This window comes from Marmota monax, unplaced genomic scaffold, assembly GCF_021218885.2.
Source record: "Marmota monax isolate L192 unplaced genomic scaffold, Marmota_monax_Labrador192_F-V1.1 WCK01_AAM20220418_F8-fsc00007, whole genome shotgun sequence".
Taxonomy (NCBI): domain Eukaryota; kingdom Metazoa; phylum Chordata; class Mammalia; order Rodentia; family Sciuridae; genus Marmota; species Marmota monax.
This window is the reverse complement of record NW_026692781.1, coordinates 32,410,940-32,432,074: the sequence shown is the minus strand read 5'-3', so window position 1 is coordinate 32,432,074 and position 21,135 is coordinate 32,410,940. Positions and strand designations below refer to the sequence as shown.

Sequence of the window (21,135 nt, the reverse complement as noted above, 5' to 3'; positions counted from 1 at the left end):
TTCTGGGCTTTCTTCTATTGCACTTAATTGTACCTTGCTGGCATGTGAGCCCAGGAGAGGTAAGAGCATGTCCTAAGGCATCCCTTGAAATGTGGGGTGGTGTCTTGCCTGTGGTAGGTCCTCAAGAAGTGTCCAATAAATGAATTTGCAAGAGCATAGTGATTTGATTTGTTTCTTAAGTTTGAAGACTCTGTATTTGGCCTCCTTGACTCTGCCAAGCACGGATGGACTTAGCACATGTGACTAAGCTGCAATTACAGAGGATTGTGCCTGTCCTCCATTGTGTGAACCTGCTGGTGACTGCGCTCTGCCTGTGGGGTTGGGGCAGTATTTCTATTGTAGACCCTGATTAATTTGTTCCATGTGGTGCTGCAATCTCCTCAGGCTATTAAAAATGTCAAATTTGGTTCAGTTAAGTGGCACCACTGGATGGTTCATTGTTAGACCACAAAAGATAATTCCACAAAGCTTCATCTACAAAATTGGCACAACTGGAGCACTGGAACAGATGGTTCTCCATTATTAATAGAGAACTTAGTTGATACAATTTAAATCTTCAAGCTATGACTGCTAGTATTGGTGAAAAGTTAGTTCTAATCCTAAGATTCCGCAAATGCACAACCATTCAACATTTGAGCTCCTCCTCTATGCCAGGTGCTGTAGCAAGGCCCCGGAAACACAGAAGTTAATTAGATACTGTCTGTGTCCTTCAGTGTTCCCACTCTAGGAATTAAGGCTACTGTAGGTGAGTTACATCGAACTCCCTCAGCTGGAGCTTCTGCTTAGGGAGGCAGTATGGGACAATGAAGATCCATGGGACCTGAGACCAGGCATGTGGAGGTCAAATCTTCATTCTGCCACTCCTTACTGCATGTCCTTGGGCAAGAGAGCAAATCTCTACCAACTTCAGTTTCCCCATCTATAAAACAGAATCACACGTACTCACTAGAGACAAGATCAGGGTAATCAAGTGGGAGATTACAAATCCCACCTCAGGGCCTTCCTCAGAGAAGACACTCAAATATTTCTAGCTCCCTTCTCTATTTTATTTGCTTTAGAACAGAATCTTTCAGGATGTGTCTTTCGGGAAGCAGTTTGTGACTGATCTCAAACTCTTTTGATTTAGTCCTAAGCAAAGCTTTTAAGCACAGCAGTTCTCTGGCAAAGGCTTCCCAGTAGCCTCTGAGAATGAATTTGTATTGCTGGCTCTCGTCTAGTTTCTTCTCGGCCGAGCTAAATCCCAGCTCAGTTCTCATCAAAAAGTGCTCCAGGCAGAAGGTTTCAGAAGCTGCCCAGACCTGAGTTCTAGCCCTGGCCTAGCTTCTACTAGCTGTGGGACTTTGGGCCTGTTTTCTTATTTATAAAATGAAAATACAAACCTTATAGGCTGCCCTGAGGGTTGAATGAAGTAAAATCTTAAAGGACTTACAACAGTGGGTGCTCAACTATTATTACTTTCATCTACTTTTCTTTTTTTTTTCAATATTTATTTATTTATTTTAACTCCCATTTTTACCCCAAATACAAATTGCAGAATCACATCATCTACTTTTTGAGAAATTTCTGATGAGGGAAATGATACAGACCTGGTCTATGGCAAAGGCTAGACATTAAGTAATGGAAGCCACTAATTAGAGGCAGCCTGCCATGTTTCCCCACAGCCTAACACTCAAGATTGCCAGAGGATGCTGGGTGCGGTGGCACACACTCAGTGGCTCTGGAGGCTGAGACAGGAAGATCTCAAGTTCAAAGCCAGCCTCAGCAACTTAGTGAGGCCTTAAGCAACTTAGCCAGACCCTGTCTCAAAATAAAAATTAAAAATGGGCTGGGGATGTGGCTCAGTGGCTAGTTCAATACCCGGTAACAAAAACAAAAACAAGAAAAGATTGCCAGAGGACCCATAAACAATAGAGTTGAGTTTCTTGACAATCCTGTCCAGTTTGCTTAAGGACTAACTTCTTTGCTATCTGCCAGCTAATAAGTTTAACCCCAAATTGTATACCAAGATTCTTTATTCACAAACCCTTTTCTCAGTTGTAGTCCTCTCCCCCACTTCCTTTTTAATAACTTTGTTTTTGCCTTTGTTCCTCAACAATGGCCTCTTGAATATCTCCACCAACCCCTTTCCCTGCTGTCTGAGTAAACTGTGTACAGATGGCCAAATGGCTCTCTGTTAATTTCTGTCACTGCAAATAGGCAAGGAATGAAAAGGCTACAGTAGGACAACCACTTGTAATGAGCAGCCACTTGCCTACAATCAAAGCTGCATGAAAATGGTATAAAGATTACACCAAAGTTCAGCTAGGCTAGTTAGGTGTATGGATGGACAAGGGAATGGGGCAGGGACCTTTTTACCACTTTTCCTGTCTATTTCCTCAACCTATACACTAATGCTCCTCCCACAATCTATCCACCCTTATTTTTTCCTATTGCATCTTCACTTAACACACCTGCCACTGTACCTTCTTCATGGCTCATTTGAAGTGTGAATCCTGCAGAGGAAGAACCACCAAGCTCTGTGAGGGCCCTGCTGGATATCTACATACATGGAAATTTACATTATAGAAGAAGAGAGAAAATGGGAGTCTGTATCACTGCTGTCCTCAGTGAGTCAGAATACAGTAGCCCTTTGCCAGCTGTTAGGGGTATTTTCATTCCAGAATGAAGAAGTGGAAACAGCTAGTGGGATTTAGCAACCAAGCAAGGGGATTTATTTAATCAGTTAAAGAAACTATAAGAGCAGATTCCCAGTCTTTCTCTTTATACTTTTAATAGCTAGGAGGGGGAACAAACTCCTAAATTTGTGTTTAAAAGTTATTGAAATGATTTACTTTTCTGGGTTTAGTTTACTGCAATCCACCCATGGGAGTTGAGGCACCCCAACACCTTGCAAGCCTCCATTTCCATTTCCTCTCCAGAGACACAGAACCACAATAGATGGAGGAGTCCTGGAAGTCATTGTTCCTACCCTCTTATTTTCCTCATGAGCCATCTGGGGCCCAGAGAAATCATCTCAGCTGCTTTTTGACAGGGCCAGGAGTAAACCTCAGGTTTCCCAATTTCCCAGCAAGAACGTTTTCACCAACCATGGGAGCATTGGCAGAGGAGCTCAGTCTCCTCTGGAGCAAAGCTGATGTGACTAAGCACAACTCTGGTTAAGTTTAGCAACTGGAGACAGGAATCACGTGGCTGGTGCAACAGAATGGAAAGTTCCTTCCATGCTCTTTGTTTTGCCTGGGCCACCTCCAGATGGCACGCCCCTGTGTTTGAACTGACCTGAGAGAAGGCTACTGAGCCAACTCCAACAGGATACTTCAGGGGAACCATGGCCAGCCCTTTCTTCTTCCAGTAATTCTCTGCATTGAATTTTTCCACGGCTGCTCTCCTCATGGAGAAGGAAGACTTGGCCATACATTCTTTCCAACACTGGCTGAGATTCTTGGCATTAATCTCTTGTTTGTAGGGTGTCTCATCTATTTCTTTGTACATATTTATCATTCGAACCTAAGAAAGGAGATTAAAAGTGAGAGGAAATCAGAATATATGGTCTCATCCATGCACCATCTTCCTAGTCCAATTCTGCCCATCCTGTGCTGTCCAAGCTGAGTTCTCCCTGGTTCTTGCTGAATGAAACCTTTCACAAGACACTGATTTCTCCTCTTCCCCACCTGGAGCATCTATCAACGATGTGAGCGCTGACTTGTATGTTTCTATGCGGTTCTTGTGCAAGTTTAAAGGAAGGAATCCTTCCCTTAGATTTCTTTATCTCAACACTATCCAGGTCCACTCAATTCTAGTTGCACTTGTGGGTATCTGTTGAAAGTATCTGGCTAAATGATTTGGTTTATTCAAATGCTGTGTCAAAATAAGACTTACTTCCAAAACAAACAGGAAAGTTTGTTTACATATAACTGACATCTAGGAAGAAGAACAAATTAGAAGACTCTATTCCAAGATATCTGATGAGCTGAGTACAATTCTTTCATCACAGAATTGGCAATGAAGACTTCCCAGCTGAGAACAAAAGATGCCAAGTACCTTACATTCTCAGCTGAGAAAACTCACAGTTGTGGCCAGGCCCCTCTCCAAGCTGACAGGGGCTACTACAGAGACACTTGCCTCATTCTATCCCCCCTAAAACTTTCTCAGATCATTATTAGAGGAAGACTAGGAATTAGTGAGCTGAGCCATTGCAGGGAAAGCAGAGTTTTTAAGAGGTTATTCTCTGGAAGAGGAAGGAAGGTCTTCACATGATTCTCCTTCTTCATGCTACCAAGTATGACAGAACATCAAAGAGAGAAGCTGGGTGGGGGGACAGGAAGGGAGGAACAAGTTCCAGAGACAAGGATGACTCCTATCTGTGGCTATAGAGTCCAACACTGTGAAATCTATAGGGGAAAGTAAGTACATAAATTGGGGACTGGGGCATGGGGCAAAGAGGTGTGGTCACTAGAGGAATGCTAAATGAAGTGCCAAAGAGAGGACAGCACTCACTGGCAGAAGTCACATGGGGAGGGGCCATTTGTATTCCCAGATCCTCCTCTTCTTCCTCCCTGCCCCAGTGTCACAGCAGAAGGAACAAGGGAGGGCGGGAAGAGAGCTTACCACATCTCCCCACCCAACTCCACTCTAGGATCTGAGGGTGGAAGAAGCACCAAGGAGGGAAACATCCTTGATGATGACTGGGCTGAGACTCAAAAATCACCAAAAGAAAATCATGTTAGCCACTGAAGTGACAAACTTCATGACAGCTGCTATCACATTAAGGAAAGAAGACTTTGACAGAATTTGGTGGTAGGGATTATATACCTGCTACAGTTTGGATGTGGTTTATCCCCCAAGAGTTCATGTGAAATCTTGGTCCCCAATAATAGTGGTGTTGAGGGGGTGGAAACCATCAGAGATGGAGCCTAGTGGGTTAAGTCATTGAAGGGTACTGCCCTCTGAAGACATGAAGGTAGTTCTTATGGGATCCTGGTTAGTTGACATGACAGTGAGTTTTTATAAAAGAACGAGCCTGACCCCCTGAAGTCAACACCATGCTCTTGAATCTCTAGAACTGTGAGCTAAATAAACCACTGGCATTTTGTGTATCAAAGGAAAATAAACTAATAGAACCCACCAACCGATGGAAAAGTCTCACTAAACAGGTAAGAATCTATTGCTTACTCCTCAATGTACCCTGTTTCCTGGATTTTTGAGAAGATATCTGGGTACAGCAAGCATCATTGAACTTTGTTGTCCTGGCTCTATATTAGCCAGTTGGCTAGGTGACCTCAGGCAAATCATATATCCCTTTGGATCTCAAATACCTCAAACTGAATGATTCTCAAAGGCCCTCCCACCTCAGATATTCAACACCTTTTATATGCAAGACTAAAACAGTGTTACCTTCTCAGGGGACAAACCGCATTTGGCCGCAACTTCTATAATACAGGACTCGGTGATCAGCGCTGCCTGAGGAAAGCCAAACCCACGCAGAGCTGTGTTGGAGGGAAGGTTGGTTCGGCATGCCCAACCTCGGCAGCGCAGGTTGGCAAACTTGTAAGCATTGTCCATTTTCAGAAGCCCCATTTCTATCACCTAGAGAAATCCAGAGTTGGTGTGATAAGGGCCTTGTCCTTCTGGACCTGTTTAACCATCCTGATATCTCAGACCAAATCAGGCTGGAAACAGCATCCTCTCTTCATATCACATCATACATGCTAAAAATATGCCATGCCCCCAATTAAAATGCATTTTACTGTTAAATTATTCTAAAGAATTTGAATCATTTTCTTTTAAAATTATTATTTTTTATTTCTAAGTTTTAGAACAAAATTATTATTATTTTTTTTAAAGAGAGAGAGAGAGAATTTTTTTAATATTTATTTTTTAGTTTTCGGCAGACACAACATCTTTATTTGTATGTGGTGCTGAGGATCGAACCCAGTGCCGTGCGCATGCCAGGCAAGCACGCTACCACTTGAGCCACATCCCCAGCCCCAAATGTATTATTTTTAGGCTTCAAATATTTCCAGAAGCCTTGGAAATGTTCATAGGTCCTAAACCCTGGGGCCTATGCATTCTCAGAAGGCAGTATTCTGGAAAACAGGGAAAATGAGGGGAGGGGGGTTGGCATTTATTCCTCCATCAGGATTAATCCCTCCCTCCACCTCCTGAGAACAATTGGTGAGGTCTGGGGCTAGTTTTGGTAATTAAGACTGGGGGGTGGGCCCACCAGTGACATTTACTGAGTAGAGGTCAAGGATGCCCACACATCCTCCTTTGTATAGGGCAGCCCCCACAAGCAAAAGTTATCGGTCCAAAATGTCAGTCCGGCCAGAGAGGAGAAAGTTGGTCAATGCTTGCATCTGAAAACAGATCTAAGTATGGAAGGACAGAAATAGCACACATATGGAGATTTAGCCAAGATCTCTGGGCTTACTCTGTGGGTGCCAGTGGGTGACACTAGGCTATCCCTACAACGATGGACTCTATGCTTTTAAAATTGTATATTATTTAATGATTGAACATTTTTTCTGATATAAATCATATTACATAATACTCTTTGAAAAATGCAAGAAAGCTTGCTTTTTAAAACACTTACCCATAATGATTCATCAAGGGAACTGCCCCCGTTGTTATAGTGCTCCATGTCCAGGGCCAAGATTCTGCCATCGTTCATGAATCCAACCTGTGCAGAGAGAGCTGATCTCTGATACTGACAATAGGAATCAAATATCTAAAGTTTACTTTGTCACTGTGAACTCTCCACATATGGAAAAAAATTTATGATGTAGACTTGGCAATAATTTCTTGGATATAAAAATAGCTCTGTGACCTTGGAAAAGCCATTTACCCTCTTAGACTACTTGTGAAATGGAAATAAATAAAGTAATACATGGAAAATTACAGGCATATAAACAACACACAGCAGACATTCTACATATAAATTATTAATATTACTATTATAAATATTAATATTATCTCTTGTTCTCACAGTACTCTCCATTGGAAAACATTATCTTCTCATAGTTTTAGTCACCACAGTGGTGATAACTTCTATAATTATAATCTAGTCCTTTCAACAAAGTCCCATATTGGTGAAGGACATTTCTGTTTCAATGTCCTATCATCACTTCTCCAACATTTACACAAACCAGCTCATTGTCATTCCAGGTTGGTTCTCCTTCCAACTCGACTATTTCTTCTAGAAATTTCCAAGTCATGTTTGTGGTTTTATTCTCCACTGTATTTTGCCAAATTTTTCACCAAATCCTATCTTATTTTACAGAATAATGACTCTTAGACTCATCTCTTCTGCCTCTTACTATCATATCAAATGCTTCATGTCTGAATGCATTAGCTGCTTTCTACTGGTCCATCTGCCCATCTTCCTCTCTCAGGCCATCCTGCACTTTCTCATCGTATTACCCTTCCTGATGCACCCATGTTTAGTTATGGCACTTGACTGAGCAAGAATCTATTCAGTCTTTCTGTTTCTTGTGAGAGAGTTTAAACTCCCCATTTTGGAACTTTAGGCCCCTCTTGGTCTTGCATTACCTAATCCAACCCATCCTATTTACACTACCTTCTGGTAATTGCTCTTTGTTTTAATGCACCCCTCCCCTTACCCCTACCCCTATCAAACATGCCATGCTCATTCCACCTCTGCATTATTGGTTCCACCACCTAGTATGCTTTTTTGGGGGTAACTATTCATTCTTGAAGGTCCATTTATGTTTCACCTGTTCTAAGAAGTCTTCTGTACATACTCCAACTTATATTCACCTCTCTTCATAGATTTGCTACATGTTCCTCACCTTTTAACCTTCAACTTTTAATGTTTGCATAATGATATCATGTGTATAAGTTTTATTCCTCTCCTCCATTCGCCAAAAATAATCTCTTCAAAACAAAGTTCACTCTAGCAAATTCTTTTGAACTAAACTGAATTCAAAATGTAGCTTAGAGTAAAATACATTTGTTTGCTAGTTTCTAAAAATATGTGTTCAGGGAGACATTTGTAGAGACCATGATACACATTCAACAAATCCTGTGGTCCCCATCCTGTGCACACAGAAAGATGTATTTCCAGCTACCTTTTTAGTTAGGGGACAAAGTTCTGGCCAAAGACACCAAGGTCCTTTCAAGGTCCACCTCTTACTGACCTGGTGTGAGAAATACCTTCCACATCACTCCATGTGCTTTCTCTTTCCTTATCTACTGCAGAAGACCCTGCAGAGGACTCAGTGTCCTTGGGCAGAGTTATCCAGTAGAACTTTCTGTGATGATGGCCAGGTTCTGTGTCTGTACTATCCCATCCTAACCACGTGTAGCTATTGAGCATTTGAAATAAAGCAAATGCAACTATGGAACGGAATTTTAGTTTAATTTAGTTCACTCAAATGTGAATTTCCGTGGTCATTTAAATGGCCTACTGGCTACCATATTAGACTCTGCAATCCAAAGGGATGGTGGTAGCACTACTTGAGTCTCTAAATAGTTTTGTGGAACAGAGTCCTCCTTCCTCTACCCCCTGCTGATTACACTGGGCTGTTACTTGACCAAGAAATAGCATAATAAATGCTTAAACTCCTGAGAGTTTTTAGTTGTTAGAGTAGTTAGCTCACTTTGATAAGTAAAACTACCTCTTCTAAAGCAAAATAATAATTATTTTCTACTATGGAAAGTTTTCTAGGAATTTCTAGAGCACAGTTTTACAAAAATACCCTTGATACGTTAAAAAAAGAGGACTCCATTTGCAAGTAAATGCAATTTCACATAACACCATTGTTATGGGAATTATTCTATTTTTTACCTCTTTTATTGTGTGAGTGAGTAGTTATTAGACCTACTTTCATAGACACATATGCTCACAGGTTTTCTAATTATTCACTGTGTAATGTCCAATGCCAGCTAGTCCTTTCTCAAATTGACATCTTTGAATGAAACAGAAAAGCTTCATTGAACCAGCCAGTAGTTAAACAATCAGCACAAGGTACAGAAAGTTAAATAGACTCGCCATTTGTTAATTTGTTCATTGTTACTCCCCATTAGGGAACAGATAAATGCTGCCTCTGCGTTTCTGTCATGTTCTGTTTGTAGCAAATCCTTCCCTCCACCCATCTTCTGCTCACTTTGTACTTTGCAAAGTATGGGTTTCGGCCTCCAGTTATCAGCATGTCTTCTCCTCGTTCCAGAACACAGCGGACTGCACGACCATGCCTGAAACAGAAAAAAGGCATGAGAGGTAAATTCTTACAAAGAAGGTTATATAGCTCCTAGTGAGACCTTGAGTGGCATTCACACACATCACAAAACACAGAACTCCTACCTTCACTTGGCCTCTGCTGACCTCCAGGAAATGTGGTAGCCTCCCCTCCCTTTGGTGAGAGCATGACACCTGGCATTTGCTACTTGTCGAGGAAGTCTCCAGGGTATTCAAGGGGACATTTCCCTTTGTCATAAAGACCTCTGGCTATAGGTAAAGTCTCAAGGCCACACTTCAATCTGGTTACAAATGGAGGAACACAGGTGGGGTCTGACTGCCAAGTACTCCCAAATAGGACAGGTCTAGAATCAAGGTTTCTGCTTCTGAGTTAAAGGAACTGACCTACATTACTCTGCAAAGGAATTAAGCCTTTTAGATGTGCCTGCTCCAAAGACAATTTCTTGACCAAGAAATAACATAATAAAGGCTTAAACTCCTGCAAGTTTTTAGTTGTTGGAGTAGTTATCCCACTTTGATAAGTAAACTACCTCTTTTAAAGAAAAATAATAATTATTTTCTACTATGGAAAGTTTTCTAGGAATTTTTTATTGGTCAAGAAATAATTGGTATTATTATTATTATTTTTTTAGATTCTCAAAGGAAAATGACAATATAAATAAATAAACCTAACAAAAGCAAAGTCTGTTTAAATCAATCAAGAAAATATACACCTAAGCATACTTATACACATAACTATACACACTTTAAAAATGTGTGTGTGTGTGTGTGTGTGTGTGTGAGAGAGAGAGTGTGTGTTTACCTCAAAAGGTCATACACATTCTTCTAAAGGTCTAACAGGTGCTAAGAACAAGTAGCCCCGTTCATTCAGGATCTGTTTCTGTCAACTTTCCAGGTATTCTAATGATTTTCTGTGGCTTTCATTCTTTTTAGTAATTGATTTTTATTTTGGTTCTTATATGGATATAGCTTGACGATACAGACAAAGAAGTTGCCATAAGCTGGCAGCTAATTTGGGTGCTTGTATATCATGTGTGATTTTTAAATAATCTTGGCCTAGATTCTTCCTCATTAATCCTGATACTGAAATTTTCAGTCTGACTTTATTTTTAATATATTCAGAAGATTTTTCTCCACTTACTTGCTGGCAGCAAACGCGGTGATGGCTGCCATTGTGCTGGTTTTGAGAACCTTTCCCCCAAATGCCCCACCGACTCGTCTTACATGACACATGACCTTATTAGCTGGGACCTTCAAGACTGAGGCAACTACATCCTGTAAATGATAACAGATTTCATTAATCTGATCTATCTTCAGCAAGGACTTCATTGTGACCACCACTCACACCCACAACCTTAGCAAAAAGAAACTGTTCCCTGAAACAGGAGTGTAACAGCCACTTTACATTTTGATTCCATCATGTTGTATATGCTACATAAACTGTGTGGCTATGCTAAATGATAAAAAAAAAAAGCCCAATAACCTTAGCATTCATCCCCAGTTGATCTCAGCAATATTTGGATACAATGGCATTGCCAAAACTATTATTAAATAATTCTTGCAATAACAATGGATAATTTGGGACTATCAATTTTTTTTGCCTGTTTTCCCCATGAAACACCCAAAGTACCCTTTTCACACTATCCCTAGGGATGTGTTTCCTGAAGCTGTAAGATTTTGTGGCTTTCTGAGCCTCTCTCAGCTTGGATGTTTCCCTGCATTCTGCTGTCTCCACTGAAGCATGCACACTTCTCACCCCATCTGTATTACTGTGAAAGTGGACCCTTTGGTCTTCCCTGGATGCAGGTGCTATTCTTTTTGCTTTGAGGTCTTAGTCTTAACAACTGATTTTGACAGATGGGGTGCCTAAGACAGACGGGCCCAACATCACACAGGGAGTGAAGAGCAGATGGAACTGGAACGGAGTTCATCTGACCCTTTCTTAGTGTTCCAACTTCTGTGAGGCCTCATTCTCCACTGTCCATACTCTGTTTCCTGCTCTTCTGGTAATAGCACTGGCTCTTTTGAACCTGCTGGATCAAGACCCTTTGCTTTCCTTACTTTCACCCTGATGCTTACACCTAACCTCTCCATCTTGCACTCTCCATCCCAGCTCAGAAAGTCATTGTGCCGTTCCTCCTTGCTGGCATGCATGTTGCCGGAGAGAGGGAACACAAGCAACAACTGTTTGCAGAGGATATGAGTAGTGAATAGATGAGTGGCATTTGGTCTTGCTGTGAAATGGCATGGAAATGCCCTCTCTTCTCTTACCATCTAGACAAACTTTACTCTGACTATAAATCCAGATTTAAGGCTCTCTCTCTCTCTCTCTCTCTGTGTGTGTGTGTGTGAGAGAGAGAGAGAGAGAGAGAGAGAGAGAGAGACAGAGAGTGTATGAATATCCTGGGTCATTCTAGCCCTCAACAAACCCCCCTTTCTCTTCATTCCTCCACTCATGTAAATTTTGACTTAACTGATTTAGCACCTTGCTATACTTTTTCCAATATGGCTCCCTAACTGTTTCTTGAGAGTTGGGTACTATAAGCTTGGGAAGATAGGCCTTTCTCTTTTTTCTCAACAGTACTAAGGGCAGAGCAAAAGAGACCTGCTGATTGCATAAATGGTTTAAAAGTAATAGATCTATAAACAAAAGGCATACTTAATAAAACTCAAAAAGTTTGGAAATTACATGGCTCTTAATTCCCTAATATATAGCTACTAATACTGAATATTTCCTTGGTTCCTAAAGAAATGACATTTTTGTGCTTTGTACATTTGATCTTGTGACTTTTTTGACAGACACAATTTAGCTATGCCCCCTTCACATTGGCCCCATATTACCTGTATATATTTGGGACTCTGTGTAGACACATAGACATCTATTTCTTGATCCTCTCCTTTGGGAACAACAAGCATGCTTTGGGTTTCCATATAAAAATGTTCTTGACCTCCAATGTGTATTTCACCTATTAAAGGAAAATTCTTGGAAGTCAAGGAAGCATTCACAAAGAACAGGTAGTGCCCCCCAGCTATATCCTGTTTTTCAGGAACTCCAATGACAGGCAGTTCTGCTGGGGCAGCAGGCTACATAGTGAAGGGTAACAATTAACAATGTTTAGCTTTCTGTACATCTGCAGAGTTGAAGGAGAGTTCTGAGGAGAAATATGTGGTGTCTGCTGAGCCAGGCCACAGAGCCCTAGGGAAAGATATGTGACATTCTAGAGTCAAAAACTGATAGCCAGGCAATGTCTAGTTCCAAGGAAAGATGGAGTCGCTATTGTTCTCCCTGTTCCTCCTGTTAAATACACTATGTATAAATCAACACAAGAAGTATGAAAGCTAATTACACAAAATGGAGTCATTTATGTCATTCCCCAAGTGATACAGTGTCAAGAGGCCAATGAGGAGAAAAGCTCAGGTCATAGATGCCTGTCTTGCAAGCTCAACCCAAAACTACAAGGGACTAATTGTAACCCTAACATTGAAAGATTAAAAGTCTAACCTACCAACCACTGACATTTGCCAAAATCAGAACACACCAGCTGCCAGAGACACTGCTGTGCCAGGGGGCTTACCTTTAAACACCCTGTGTAACCTCCTCTGTCCTCAGTAAAACCTTAACATTTTCCTTCATCCTCTGACAAACCAGAGGCCACCTCTAGTTGGTGTGCATCTCCCAGACTGCAATTCTACTTCTTGTATTTGATTTCCCAGTAAATCTCTTGCTTGGTGATTTGTTGTTGTTGTTGTTTGTTTTGTTTTGTTTGATTTCAAATTGACAGAAGACTTAAGACTAGGAACTTTGAGACAAAGTGTAAATAGAGCATTGGATTCAGTGGGTTTTGCAATCATTGTTAATGCTTGCCACATGCATATCAGCCTTGGATCTAGAGAAGCCAGCCATCCAAAAATATCAACGGACAAAGACAGAAAAAAAAAAATACCTGTGAAAGTCTGCTATTTTTTTAAGACAAAGGATCAAGAAAAGGGAAGCCTCAGAAGACAAAATGAGACAATAAGCACTCTACCCCAACCAAACACCACAGAAAAATCTGCAGCCTCACCTCTACCTGCAAAGGTAAAGTGGGAAGCCAATCTGTAATGAGGCACCCCAGCCCCTCTGCTGGACTATGTCTGCAGATACATGGGGAACCTGTATTTCCACTCTCTATGGGCAATAACAAGACATCACCCACTTGTTTTCCACCAGAGTCAGTTCTAGGAAAATAGAAGATTTAAATAAGATCCAGACGTTATAACATGATATCCAAATGTTCCAGATACAATAAAAAATGGCATATCACTCCAAGAACCTGGAAAACCTCAACTTCAATGAGAAAAGAAAGTCAAAATATGCCAACATAGAAATGATACAGATATCAGGATTATCTGACAATGATTCAATTAGCAATAATGAAAATATAGAAAGTCTTAGCAAAGAAATAGAAGGCATAAAAATGTCAAATGGAAATTTTACAACTAAGAAATAAAACAAGCAAAATTTAAAAAGCTCCTTAGATGGGCTCACCAAGAGACTAGGGAGAACAGAGGAAATGATTATTGAACAAGAATACAGAACAAGAGAAACTGGCCAATCTGAATAACAGGAAAAAACAAACTGGAGAAAAAAGAATAGGGCTTTGAAACCTGTGGGACCAAAACAAAAGATCTGACATTTGGGTCACTGAAGTCAAGTATTTGAAAAAATAATAGCTGAATATCTTCCAAACAGCAAAGGACATAAACCTACAGATCTGAGAAGCCAACTGAACCCTAATTGGATAAATTTAAACAAATTCCATGCCAAGATACATCACAGTTGAACTTCAGAAAACTGAAGAAAAAAAGCGATATAAACAAAAAACCGTCTTGAAAGTGGTGAGAGAAAAATACTACCTCATCTGTAGGGAAAACACACTACCAAAGAAAACAGGTTGGGCTGGGGATGTGGCTCAAGTGGTAGCGCACTTGCCTGGCATGTGCAGGGTGCTGGGTTCGATCCTCAGCACCACATAAAAATAAAATAAAGATGTTGTGTCCACCGAAAACTAAAAAATAAACAGTAAAAGATTTTCTCTTTCTCTCTTAAAAAAAAAAAAAAAAAGACCACAGGTTTCTCTTGGGCTAGGTTGCACACACCAGTAGTCCCAGCTATTCAGAGGCTAAGGCAGGAGGATCCCAAGTTCAAGGCCAGCTTATGTAACTTAGTAAGACTGTGTCTAAGAATAAAATAATAAAAATGGTTGGAGTGTAGTGCAAGGCCCTGCATTCAATCCTCTGTCCAAAAAATAAAAAATAAAAAACCATAGAGACCAGAGGAAGCGGCACCAAATTTTCTAGCTCTAAAAGGTCTATCAACTTAGAATTCTATTCAGTAAAAATATTCTTCAAGAATTAAATGGAGACCATGTCATTCTCAGCTGAAGGAAAACTAAGAGTTTGTTTACAACTGACCTATCCCAAAACAATGGCTAAAGAAAGTTTTTGGAATAGGTAGGAAATGACTTAAAAAAAAAAATGAAAGGAAATGGGAATATCTGTAAGGAAGAAACAACTTCAGAAAAAATAAAAATACAGGTGAATATAACTCTCCTCCTGAGTTTTCTAAATTGTGTTTAAAATATAATTGTAGCAATACTTTGTGTGGTTCCCAATGTATGTACAGGAAATATTTAAGACAATTATATTATGAATAGGGAAGAGTAAAGGGATAGAAAGGGAGGTAAGGTTCACACTTAAATTAGCAAAATGTTGATATTATATATAAAATATCACTGACTGTAAATATATGTGATATATAAATATATCATGGTTATTGACATATAGGATATATATCATAGTTATACATATATATTTATACAGACAGAGTTTTCACTAAAAAAGTCTATACAAGGAGATATACTCCAAAATACAGATAAATCAAAATGGAATTCTAAAAGTTGTTCAAATGAGCCCACAGGAAGGCGGGAGGGGGTTGATAAAAATCAGAGGGAAGTGTTGGATGGAAGGTAGAACTTTAAAAAAATTTTAAATGTACCCAATAACAGTGATTTGTAAATTGTTTGAGGAAGATTCCCAAGGAAATATTTTGTATTTCACTCTAGAGTTCCTATCTTATCCAAAATCCGAGTAAAGAAAACCTGAGCACAAAATCTAATGTGTATAGTAAATATCACATACACACACACACACACACACACACACACACATGTACACACAAAGAGAGAACAGCAGAATGAACAGACTGTCTCATTTACATAATATAAACATTAAAATTTCGAGAACTCAGATCTTAACTTCCATTAAAGTTTTTAACAACTTATGAGAACCCACACATAGCCACTAGGCTTGAGTTCAGGGCTTGCAGTAGTACTAGTTTATTTTGTTCAATATTCACTTCATTTAAAATAAACAGAACTAGAACAATATTAGATAGACCTGTTCTTCCTTAAGCCTGTAAAGTTGGCAAAGTTTGTTTTTGATACTAGGGATTGAACCCAGGGGCACTTTACTACTGAGCCACATCCCCAGACTTTTTTATTTTTTATTTTGAAACAAGGTCTCACTAAGTTGCTTAGGGCCTCACTGAGTTGCTGAACCTGACTTTGAACTTGCCATTCTCCTGTCTCAACCTCCCAAGCAACTGAAATTACAAGGATGTGCCGCTGTGCCCAGGAATTAACAAAGCATTAACACTTTGTTTCACTGTCTGCCCATCCCTGCAGCCCCACCCACAGCCCCCTCCCTTCACCCTAGGGTGTTGATCTCAACTCTCTAGGATGCAAACCAACTTGATCAAGTAATCCCTGAGATTCAATTTTATCCCACTATTGGCGTAAGAATGATTTCTCCAGGCACATTTACATTTTCATGAGGTCCTTAAAAACCAAAAAGCCACTAATATGAAAGTGTCTACTGGTACTTTGCCTGACAGCACAGAGTTAGGAAAAGTAATCTCAGTTTCAGGGTCCCTTGTAAATCCCACACCAAAGACACAGGGAAATCCATATGTGAATGAAGTGCCTGTTTTCAAGGGCAACACACACTGAGCCTGTCAGGTGATTTTTAGAAGGCAAAGGAAGGCTTAAATTAGACCTGCTCAAAAGGCTTCCCTGGTTATTTTCTCTCCCCCTATTTTTTTTCAGATAGTTTTACCTTCAAGAATTTGATCAACCACTTTAAATGCTTTATCAATATTTCCATATTCCAGTTTCCTTTCTGTCTTGAAGAAGGAGTTATGTCGTATAGCATCCTAGAAAGAGAACAGAGAAGGTTGCAAGGCTGCAAGAGATCCAGTCCTAGGGCACTAGCCACACCCTTGGGTGCCAATCAAGGCACTTTCCCACAATCCTATGAGCCTTGAACCAGGGCTGGAGACTCCTCAGTCAATGGAAATCTGAGTGTTAGGTCCAAAGAAACTGAGTATATTTAGAAAAAAAACTGGCACTGAGGCAATCCCAGAATGGAACTAGTATTTTGCAGGCCAATTATTGTCTTCAATCCACAACTTATTTTATGTATCCAGGGCCACATAGCACACTGGTTCAGAAATGCGGCTGCACCCAGAGTTATATCGATTTTCTCCACTTACTAGTTGTTTTACTGTGGACTTTTACTTCCCCTCTATGAGTATCATCTGTAAAATGGAAGTAACAGTTGGGCATATAGGTCCAAGAGGGTTGTGAAATGAAACATGTAAAGGGCTTGTATGGCATATAGTTAAATGTTCAATAAATGCTAGACAAAGACACTAATGATTGAGATCATGGTGGCTTTGCCTGCTGGTCTCGCCCTCCTCCTTTGGGGACATAAGCACTTCATTTGTAGAGAGAAGTGGAGCACCTGGAACCACTAATCCTAGAAGTAAATCTCTATTATCAGCCTTGTCCAGGTGCCACCAATCCACTTACACACTGGCTTCCCTGGTCCCCAGAGAACGAGTGCAGTGGCACACATAAATAAAAATGTAGCTACAACAGCCTAGGTTGGTTTTTTGTTACCGAGGATTTTCTTACCTATCCCTGGGAATTTATCTTACTGTGATCCATGTGTTTGTCGGTGAATGGACCATGTGAGTTCCTGCCAGCATGATTCACCATGGATTATCGTTCATCCATGAAATTCCTACCTGCTGGCAGTTGAGGGTTCTCCTAACTCTGCATCTCTCAAGCCATCAGTATCTGTCTGGACCTATCCTGTCCACACACCTTATAGGGATGTTCTTTTGTCATCCTGTCATTTCCTCCACTGAGAAAGTGGGTCCAGGCTGTTGGACAAAGTGTTTGTTGAGTGCTATTACAGTTAGCAATGTGACCCTGGGTAACTGTCTGAGTTTCCTCATCAGTATGGTCATTGCAGTTGTTTGGCATCATAGGATTGCTGTGAGCATTTAGTGAAATCATGCACAAAACCACCTTAGATCCATGCCCCACACGCAGAGCTCTTCGAAGCTGCCAGCTGATGGAGCTGTGGATGATGATGCTTAAGGAGAAACTCTGGTGGGGAGCACATTTTTTTCACATGATCCTCAGCCTCCCCCCCCCACCCCGCATCCAAGAGTTTTGATAGAGTTTCCCAATTCAAACTACCAAAACCAGACATAAGCCAGGTTCAACTTTGGTGTTAGTGATAGATATATTTCTTGTTATCCTATTTTGTTCGATAACATACTTCCTACTGGAATTAATTCACACTCCAGTGCTTTTCTTATTAATTAAAGATTCAGATATTCCAAGTTGAAGAAAGAAGCTACCTTTTATAAACTCCATTTTTTAAAGTTTAAGCTTTTTCAACTTCACTTCTCCTTGCTCTTTTAATAATTTTGAGTCAATTTCCTGAATATTCATTGGTTAGGAAAGTGTTAGCAGGACTTTAATGTGTAGGGAGCCAGGCATAGCTTCCTACTATCAACTTGGATTTAAATACACTCTGATCCAGTTGACTGACCTTGGAGAATTTTATCTCTGACCAAGTGGGAGGTAACTCTTTTCCATAATTCTGATATTCTCTGGCAGACAATCAGGTATCTGCTGGCTGAAGTGGGGATGCAGGGGAGGAGGGTATCTATTTATTTACTGGACTTTCATTTGGCTGGAATGTGGAGAAGGGAAGGGTGGATACTCAGCCACTTGTATTGGGAAAAGAATTACAAAAAAAATTTATGGGGTATTATGTAAATAATTTCTTAAGAAGTAATCCTAACTCAAAAGCAAAATTTGGGGAAAGGAATACATAAAGTAAGTAGGAACAGCAGGCAACATAAGAATGATAGGGCCTGAGAAGGGAATAGAATGTGTGAATTTGAAACTGGCCAGGGACATCTGCAATCACTCAAACAAACTTCGGTTTTTATCTTCTTGACATTATTTTATTGTAATTTTAAAATGCTAAGTAAAATTTCCAGAAACAAATGCCATGTTCCTAGGCATAAAGTCTCATGACAGAAAACATCCTCAAGGTCAGGTTCTCATGGTGACACTCACCTTGGCCAAGTCATTTCCTCTTTCCACCTCAGACCATGCTAGTCACCTAGAGAACCATGTGCTCATTATATTATGAGGGTAACACTGTGTTCCCAAGAGTACATGCAGCCTGCATGGACTGAACCTAGTCTACTCAGGAGGTTTCATGCTTTCCTTATTATAAAAAGCAATGGAATATTCAGAACACTTACCATTTAATGGAGATGGTTCTTACCACCTCTATAGATTTCCAACATCTGTCTAAAATTAGAATAGAAAATGCAACTCTCCAATTTGTTCAAGTTGCCAAAATTCCTGTAGGCATTATATGATCTATTTCCACATTCATTTAAGATATTCATTTAAGAATCTAAAAGTAGTATCTCCCAGATTTGCTTCATAGAAGATCTAATCAGTCCAGATCCTGAGAGGAGGTGAATCAGAGCTACAGGATAGACCCACAGTCTTGGACATTGCTAGCTGTCCATCTAGCATTTTTCTCACCTTCTCCTTTCCAAGCAATGCTCAGATTTCTGTATAGGTTTCCTGAACTCCCTCTATAGCCCATGCATTACCAAGAAATATGACCCACCCTCAGTTTCAGTGTTAACAAACAGCTCCTACATTTATCTGACCAGTCATTAATTCACCATGTGACTCAAGTGGCCTAATTAGGGTTGTCTCAGGATATGTGCCTGGAATGCTGAGACAATAGAGTTCCTTTTGTCACTGAACATGAACACAGAAACCCATGTTTCCCAGCTGCCATCTGTGTGCACAAGGGATGAGCCTATACTCATCCCTTGAGAGGCAAAAATAAATTGGAGAAATTGCTCATACTGATCTAGTTTGAGTTGATAGAGTCCCTGTGTTTTGGAAAGTCACTTTGAATCAGGTTCTACTGTTACCATACCAAAAACATTTTAACTTTTAACTGATATACTTCTGATGTCTACTCTTCCATTCCCTAAACTGGCACCACCTCAAACTCATTACCTCAATTGTTAGGATCAGTGGCTCCACGTCTTGGTAGACAATCTTTACTTGCTTAGCAGCTCGTCTTGCCTGAATCTCAGTATCTGCAATCACGGCACAGACAAGCTGACCCACACAAAATACCTATGACACAGAAAGACCTTTGATGTCAAGGAGAGCAGGTATTCATTCATTATCTCCCCCGCGCCCCCCACAGCACAAGGCTTGATATGCACAATAAAGGACCCCTCTCCATCTGCCCATGCCTATAGAACCTGCTGACTCTAAAGCACTGTACATCTCTGTGCTGTATCATGGGCAGAGGCAGCTGCAGAGGGGGAGGGGCGGTGCTGCCTTGAGGGACTCAGGCTCTAGCCGAGTCAAGGGGACTTCTTGAGGGCCAGCTGGCTTATGAGAACCAAGCTATGAATCGCCTGGCTGTTCGACCACATTTAGGGCCAATCTGCAGAAGGAACCTTCTGTTTTCAAAGACAGGGAGAACCAAGAATTTGTAGCTCATCTACAAAAGGGGGTGATTTGGGAAAGAGACTTCTCATGTGATTACACCACACTGCTGGTGAACAAGTCACTGCCTACAAACTGTCCTGGAGCTCAAGCTTCTCAGGAAGACATGTGAAAGACTCAACTGCCAAGATATGACCAAGCACAGGGCATCCCTTCCCTGGGGGGGCCGCAGTCAATATCATGTCACCTGCAGATGGGGTAGGTGGACTGGGGAGCTCACACAGGGGCCAGGACAGAAAGCTGGATTGGGTGAGAGGAGCAGATAACTAAGGCTCACAACAGGTAAAAATAGTCTGAACTGGGTGATTTGAGTTCTCTCTCCCACCTTATTCTATGGTTCACACTCAAATTTAAACATTCATTTAAAATAATCTACTTTAGACCATTGTGTCTTCCACAGTGAACACAGAAATGTTATCAGAAAAATATGATACCAGGGTTAGAGAGCTTAGTCAGTGATAGAGAAGTTGCCTAGCATGTGTGAAGGCTTGGGTTCAATCTCCAGCAGCGCGCGCACACACACACACACACACACACACACACACACACACTATAGTATTTAAAACATTAGTGTATAGTTGGGTGTGGTGCATTGGGGGCAGAGAAGAGAGAGAAGTGAAACATGTTGATTGTTGAAGCTGGAGGATGCTTCTATGGAGTCTCTATTTTGTGCATGATTACAAAAATGTCTGCAGTGAAAAGATGTTTAAAAGTCATAAAGTGCCATAAATGAGTGTTAGAAAAGGAGTGAGGCCAGCTAGGCAATCCTCCAACATGGCACTACTCTCCACAGATGCTCGGCTTTGCCCCTGTGACCTGGCACATCAATCCCTAAGATGCTCACAGTCTGCATAAGCACACTTCAGAGAGCAGGTTCTAAGGTGCAGCCAGGAAATCCCGCTTGTTTGGTTAACATTTATGCACGGACTGTAATTCTCACTGCCCCCTGCCAGTGATATA

General features: G+C 40.8%; 1 protein-coding gene across 1 annotated transcript in view; it reads right to left on the bottom strand.

Annotated features, from left to right (window-relative positions):
• Positions 1-21,135, bottom strand: part of Aox1 (aldehyde oxidase 1) — a 69,183-nt gene that overhangs the window by 14,849 nt on the left and 33,199 nt on the right. Inside the window, exons 19-26 of the mRNA XM_046447321.2 lie at positions 19,672-19,794; positions 16,370-16,466; positions 12,056-12,180; positions 10,356-10,489; positions 9,123-9,210; positions 6,590-6,676; positions 5,392-5,583; positions 3,277-3,504 (exon numbers count right to left, since the gene is read on the bottom strand). Coding sequence (XP_046303277.1) covers positions 3,277-3,504; positions 5,392-5,583; positions 6,590-6,676; positions 9,123-9,210; positions 10,356-10,489; positions 12,056-12,180; positions 16,370-16,466; positions 19,672-19,794 — 1,074 coding nt within the window. The remainder of the gene's footprint in view (positions 1-3,276; positions 3,505-5,391; positions 5,584-6,589; positions 6,677-9,122; positions 9,211-10,355; positions 10,490-12,055; positions 12,181-16,369; positions 16,467-19,671; positions 19,795-21,135) is intronic.